This window comes from Penaeus japonicus, unplaced genomic scaffold (genome assembly GCF_977035675.1).
Source record: "Penaeus japonicus unplaced genomic scaffold, GWHDUDI00000001_assembly GWHDUDI00000016, whole genome shotgun sequence".
NCBI lineage: Eukaryota > Metazoa > Arthropoda > Malacostraca > Decapoda > Penaeidae > Penaeus > Penaeus japonicus.
The window spans coordinates 35,602,403-35,609,902 of NW_028234418.1; the positions used below are offsets into that span (position 1 = coordinate 35,602,403).

At 36.8% G+C, this 7,500-nt stretch overlaps 1 protein-coding gene across 4 annotated transcripts in view; it reads right to left on the minus strand.

The window, feature by feature from the left end:
- Positions 1-7,500, minus strand: part of tws (protein phosphatase 2 regulatory subunit tws) — a 46,955-nt gene that overhangs the window by 17,635 nt on the left and 21,820 nt on the right. For 3 of the 4 annotated variants that reach the window (XM_043022604.2, XM_043022605.2, XM_043022603.2), the window contains exon 2: positions 5,329-5,394. In XM_043022604.2, coding sequence (XP_042878538.1) covers positions 5,329-5,394 — 66 coding nt within the window. Of the gene's footprint in view, positions 1-5,328; positions 5,395-5,577; positions 5,768-7,500 lie in introns of those variants that run through there. The other variant, XM_043022606.2, reaches the window with a different exon arrangement.

The following is a 7,500-nucleotide window of genomic DNA, read 5'->3' on the forward strand; positions in this document are numbered from 1 at the left end:
CCAAGACACAAAAGATGACCTAGTAGTGGCTGCAGGTAATGCAGCTCATAGTTTTGTGATTCTTAACCCTATGATGATGGTGTGTCACAGCTAAATGCCTGATGACAGGGCGACACACCAGTGTGATGTTCTCGATGGAATATTTCATAGGCCCGGCATAGGGGGTTGCCACTTCTTGCCGGGCCCGTCAGGATTACGTTAATAAGAATGGGATCTTTTTATTCTTTATACAAACATGGGGACATAAATCTTACATAAGACAGTTTGCATGATCCATGAACATCCTTGATCTGCATTTCTTCAACTATATATATATATATATGGGTGGGTGGGATCCTAATCAAATCTTTAACATCAATATATCACTAATGCTTTTCAACAAAACTGGCATGGCCAGTGACATATTACTATAACAAAGTCTTAGTAATCAAATAATCTCTTCTGAACTTCAGAAAAAGGTTTTAAAAAATCTTCTTAGTTTTTTTTCCTTCTAGCTGACATATACCACATATTACCACTCACAAATTCATCTTTCATTAATCTTGCAAGAAATGGCAATAAAATCATAAAACCTATAATATAATATAGTTATAAATACTTCTCAAATAACAAACACAGTAAATGTATTTCTTACAGCATTTCAGCCTACTCAGTTAATCAAAACAGCTTTGACCAAAAATATTCTACAAATGAAAGTGTAGATAACATAAAAGCTTCCCTCGCCTTAACATTGATATATTTTGCCAACACATTGTCTAATCAATCAGTATCTTGATTAATAACTCAGTAAATTTAGATCAATAGAATTGAAACCTACAAATTTGCCACCACTAAAACAGGTAGACTTAATGAAGAAATATTTAATTTGAGAGAATTCGTCCTACATTTGGTTCCACTCTTTATCTGAAAAAGTTATTAAAAACAACTTGTGATGTAACTAAGCCATTGTGTCATACACCTTTAGGATTGTTTTACACTTGTAATCATTTCTTGGTGTTGCAGTTAAAATTTCCCTAATGACATTACCCCTTTCTTCTAATACATCTGGTACTATCTGGCAGGTTTCTTCCTACCACACCCACCATGCAATCTCAAAGCCCTCCTTTTCCTAAGACTCTTTTTTGTTGTACACAGAATACAGTGAGTGTGAAATTGCAATTGTTTTTATACAACATATTTCATGTAATCGTGCCCAACTGTGATACTTTCATCAGCTCTGATTCTCCACTATATGGCATTTACTTATTGTATAGTCCTTGATATATCAAATACCAAAATCTAAAACCAAAATTTAACTTATTTGCTACTGGGGGAGTGAAAAGCTAAAGGATTTGCAGTTTTTAGGGGTTAAATATCACATATGACAGATATATAGACTATTCAAATTGACATGTAGGTATGACCATAAACAAAATTTATAAATAATGATCTTAATTATCTGCAACAACTGTGGATAAAAGTAGCTTTCCTATGATTTCATCAATAATGCCAATAAGTTGTTCGAGTTTGAAAATGACAGAAATGTAATATTTAGGTGCAGAAAAAAAGCATTTTAGAAGAACATTCATTGATAAATGGCAACACTGAATGGCCCTATTGACTATGTAACTTTCAAATGCTAGATCACATGAACAAACAACTTGGGCACTTAAAAAATATAATAATATGAATACAGAAGTTAAAAAAAAAATAGATGAAAATTAAGAATTAAGAGAATTTTTTTCTATTCCATAAGATATTGTTTCTTTGAAAATTGCAACATTTCCTAGTAATAATGGCTACTGTATGCAAACAGCATTTCCTTTTATTGATTTTGCTATAGTTTGTGTTCCCCAAGTCACATGTGTACTTTTTTCCACGCACTAGCAATTGTGCCCATCATGCTACACCTCCTTTTCCGTGAATTGTTTTTTTATTTTTTAAAACGATCTCTCCCATACCTAGCCAAGTATTCTTGTGTAAGTTATCAAATGGAAGTACAATTGCAAGGTAAAATTTCTGGAACTTCTGTATTTGGTTATTTCATTAGTATGGTTTTATTTAAGAAAATTGTATGCAGAAGTTGGAAGAATGTATAGGAAGAAGGGTTGTTCCACATCTGAAGAATTGAAATACACAAAATAAAATCACATTAACTTTGTGTAAAAACTCTGCTAAAGTTACAATAACAGCATATGTCAAAAGTGCTCGGTATGATTGAACATTGCAACTGTAGACTGAAGATATCCACAGGAAGCATGTATATAACTAGAGATGATCAATGAGTAATAAATTTTAAAGGAGATATTCCTATTCCATAATACATCAATGGTAACAGGTAAGTTGAAAGGAAATTGCACAATTACATACTGTGCTTCCACCTAACATTTAAGTCTTGACTGGTCCTAGTTTTTTCAAAATCGCTGACAATGCTTATTACACTATGCCAGGTGTTATGCTAAGAGTGTAATCCAAAAAGTTTGTGCATTATTAACCCTCTCTGGACGGGTGGTACACTACTGTACCGCTCATTCAAAAGCCCAGTGGCCGGGCGGCACAATATTGTGCCAGCCATTTAATTGATTTAGGCCTAAGCGCTCGAAAGCACCGGCATTGTGACATTCAAGGCTGGAATGCCCCCGTCGTGAATGGGTTAAGCACTTAAAAAAATCATAAATTTTCTTTTAACATTGATAATATATTTCACGTTTATATCTTTCATGTATTCTTTTAATACCACTGACCATCAATTCTTTCAATACTTTTTTGTATATTTCTTCAAAGTAACCATGTAACCATATTTTCATTTTTGGGATTTTCAACAGCTTCACAACCATCCATTTCTTAATAAACTAAAGCAAGAATTGTTTTATTTGTATTATGGACTATTCAAACAAAACAGTGCCCATACAAAATAATAAAGACCTCTATATCTATCCCACTAGACCCGACCAAATGTATAAAGCCATCCGGAGGTAACAGAATTGTGAAAATAAAATCAACGGAAAATTGGGAGTAATTTTGGCGTTTCTAAATTCTAAGGCACAGTTCTGGCAGATAGTTAAGTCAATATTAAATCGGCTACATTATTTTGTACTTTACACCAAAGAGAAAGGTTCAATATCTACTTTCTGTAGCGAAGCTATATCCCCTGTCCATTTAAGGTCAAAGATCCACAGGGTAGAACTGGGAGATGGGAAGGAGTGTGGTTAGAACACGGCAAACAACAGCTATTAAAAGTAGCTAATAAAGACTAGGAGTCCAGAGGGCAGAATGGGGAGGGGAGGGGGTGGGGTGGGGGGTATTAGATGGGATATATGATTGGAATGCAGCATATAAAGACTGGAGGTCAAGGGGTCTCTTTATATAGGGGTAATGGTAGTCTGTATTTCCATAGCGTTTACGGGACAGTGGTATGATTTTCAGCAGGTGTGTGGGTGGGAGTGTATTTTTTTGTTCTGTTAATTCACCCTGTATATTTAGATTTGGTGGTGTATTTTTTACACATTTGTTTCATATTCATTATAATTCAACAAAATTTACCTCATAATATCCCTGATATACTGTGTATTACACTAATTAAAAATTATCTATAGTATATAAGTACCTTTTAGAGTACTGATCAGGTGTGCTGGACTCCTCAGATAGTAATGAACCTATCAATATTTCCTTTACTTATCACTGACTTTATTAAACTCCACCAAAGTCTTGTTATGGATGGCAAGTATTTGCAGTCTTAGAACCAATTTCTTAAAGATAAAGGTGTAATACTGTATCTTCAAATAAAGCTACTTATTTGAAAACTAACTGATATTAGCAGTCTTAATTCACAGCTAAATTTCCATAATTTTTAAAATTATGCCTAGTTTTTTCCAAGATCATATGCAAAAAATGATGTTATATACCAGTAACTGATTTCAACATTCTGTAAACTCAACAAAAATGCAGTAGTTTACACTAATATAAATCCAAGATTTTATATATATATATACACAAAAATCTGGTACAGCTTTATCTACTGACAATGTGACTTTCACAGAGAAAAGATGCATAGAATCAATAGCTTGATGAAATCTAAGACACTTTCATATATAACTATTCCAAGCATATTTAGGAAATAAAAAAAACCTTTGATATAGAAATACAATCACCACAGCAGCTCCTTCAATCCTCATTATAGTCAACTTATGTGTATTTGAATTACCTCATTTACACGTGTTTGGAAAAGGGCCAGCTACTAGAAAAGACAATTCCTGGACACTCATTCATCTATAACGAAAACCAATGCAAACTATCCTTATATCAGGATAAGTAAAGGCAGTTTTCTAGGGTTTTGTGATATTTGACTTTTTCAATAGAGATAATGTGACTTTGTTATATAGATGATGCACCAGGTGTATCCTCAAATACGGAACCTCAATATGTAAAATGATCTATGGAACTTATTCCCCTAAATCTGTACACCCAATGAAATCAGGAACCCTCACAGCAACAATAGGAAAAAGAGGATATCAACATGGTCTAACTTATCTACAAGAAGTCTCACCAAACATGGAAAAAAAAAGTGAATGCAAAGTGAAACAAAGCTGTACATCTTCAATCAATATCAATCTCAGAGGAAGGGAAACCGAAAAAACCTTCAGCACTTCACACTGGTGAGCTATTCAGAGGGTAAGGACCTCATGCCAGGGTGTGAGGCTAGGCCTATCCACCCATAATTACCACTCACTATCCCCATTCCCCCTTCACTAAAGCCAAAGGAGACAAGCAAACACAAAACCAAACCCACAGCCCACTGGAGGAGAGATATGAAGCCAAAAGCCCATTCATGAGAACTCGCTTTCCCCCAGGGGAGGCCCTGCCCAGTGCCCTCCCCAGAGAGCAGGGAAAGGAAGCCTGGGGATGATGCAATGCTAAGTGGCAGCCTCGGGACGGCCCCGAGATACAAGTCCCTCCTCAGAGTTTATCAACCTCTTGCTACTACGAGAGTAAGAGGAAAAGTACACTTTCGAGTAATTGCAAGAGTAGCACTGCTAGCATTACATGTAATTGTATTTGAAATCTCTACCGTGACTGCTATGGATAGGAGTCAATATTTAAGAGTATACGTTAGAGTACACTACGAGTACACAGACAAAAAAAATGTAGGTTATTACTACGAAGGGCGATGAGTGGTGAGGCGACAACGAAGCAGGGAGAGAGAGAGAGAGAGAGAGAGGGTGGAGAGAAGAGAAAAAGGAAAGAAAAGCGGCGGGATTTGACTCGAGAACAATGGATGAGAAAGAGAGGAGACAAAGGTGAAGAAAATGCAAGACAAGAGGGGGAAAAAAACGAACATGATAATCTTACCTTCACTAACATCGTCGTCGAGAGTTCCCTTGACTTGAGAGAAGCACCATTGGATCTCCCCATTGCCTGCAAAATCAGACATCATGGAGTTACTGTCGTGGGCGTGCGTGCAGGTCGCCGCCACACTTGCCTAGGCTGGCCGGCGAAACTCTTATTCAAACTCTTAAGACCGGCGACACTTCACTCCCTTCAGCGAGAAAAAAGAGAATCGGCTTCGTCCACTTCGCGTCTATTCTCCTCCGTACTTACCGGCCATCCCGACACTCTCCTCCCTCGCAAGCACTTTTCGGAAATTGAAGGTGGTAAGATGTCATGTATTTAGCGTTCAACATCGAGAAATCGCACGGATGGCATGGGATTCAAAAGAATTCTCACAATTACACTCAGTATGGCGGCAAGTTCTCCCTCTGCACTGTGACGTCACGATCAACACCGGGCATTGTGGGAAAACAGATTCGAATCTTGAAGCGCCAAAGCGACCGCGGGGCTACGGGAAATATAATGAAAAATGGAAGAAAGTAAAACATGAATTAAAAAAAAAGTTTAATGAAAATCAGGCAAAAAGAATGTTAAAATGAGAAAATATGAAAATGTAAATAAACATTTTAGAATTATGGATAAATGAGAATGGAAAGAAAATGGTTGAAATACGACGGGAGAAAACGCTCCCACCGAAACACTTTTCCAAAAAAAATAAAAGAAAAAGTAATAAACAAGTGTTAACTATCATTAACAATTACAGCGAATTAAAGAACATTGAAGAAAAAAACATGTTTCTCAGTCTCATGTTTTCATAGAGAATTTGAATAACGGTACTTGTAGAGTTAAGTCCTGAGGGATGATAATTAGGCCGAGTATTTTGAATGGCTTTGCCGTGATGTGAGTCTGCTGCCCCACATATCTTTCGCTAGAACTACATTCGTGATCATTTGCGTGTGCTAGAATATTCAGTTCTATGGTAGAAATCCTTTGCCCGGTATATGGTCATGGCTGGTAGCGTCAATTTGTTTACTTGAAATATGTAATGTCATATGTAGAATATTAATGTACGTATTTTGGAGAAAGAGGGAGAGAGAGAGAGAGAGAGAGAGAGAGAGAGAGAGAGAGAGAGAGAGAGAGAGAGAGAGAGAGAGAGAGAGAGAGAGAGAGAGAGAGAGAGAGAGAGAGAGAGAGAGAGAGAGAGAGAGAGAGAGAGAGAGAGAGAGAGAGAGAGAGAGAGAGAGAGAGAGAGAGAGTGGAGGGGAAGGAGAGAAAAAAAAAAAACGAGAGAGAGGGGGTGAGAGAAAGAGAAAAAGAGAGAGAAAGGAGTTAAAACTATATTTCCAGCCATCAAAATATATGTCCCAGTCTTCTCTTCTTAACAAAATGATACCTACAGTTCGAATAAGACCAAAAAAAAAAAAAAAAAAAAAAAAAAAAAATCATTTTGTTTATTACTTTCACAAATCTCACGAAAAGATCTACTTCACCTCCAGATAATGCACTGATAAAGGCAATCACTTCAACTGAGATATGTGATAATTTACAGCTCTCTCATATACGGAGATAAGGAAACGTCTGTGACATTTCTATTCCGGCGCAAAGGGACTTTTATTCCATGTATGAATAAGGGCGAAAATCTGAATATTGAATATTGATTTTCTGAAGTGGATTTCATGATTTAATGTTGCTATGTGTGTAGGAGTGATTACCTACCTATAGGGTATTTGCTCTACAGGTCTTTATGACTGCCTTTTTAATATCACACACACACACACACACACACACACACACCCACACACACACACACACACACACACACACACACACACACACACACACACACACACACACACACACACACACACACACACACACACACACACACACACACACACACACACACACACACACACACGCACACACTAACACACACACACACACACACACACACACACACACACACACACAGATCAACAAACAAACAAACAAACACATACATACTGACCAGGCACTCACAATGACTTGTAAAACACATATCCGTATGTGCGTAATGCAACTTATGCACCGCACACACACATATAAAATACACACACACTCACACAATCACAAACACACATATACATACACTTACATATATGAGTCAAATATCAAATGTCTGAATCAAGAATATAGTCATCAACATCATCTCAT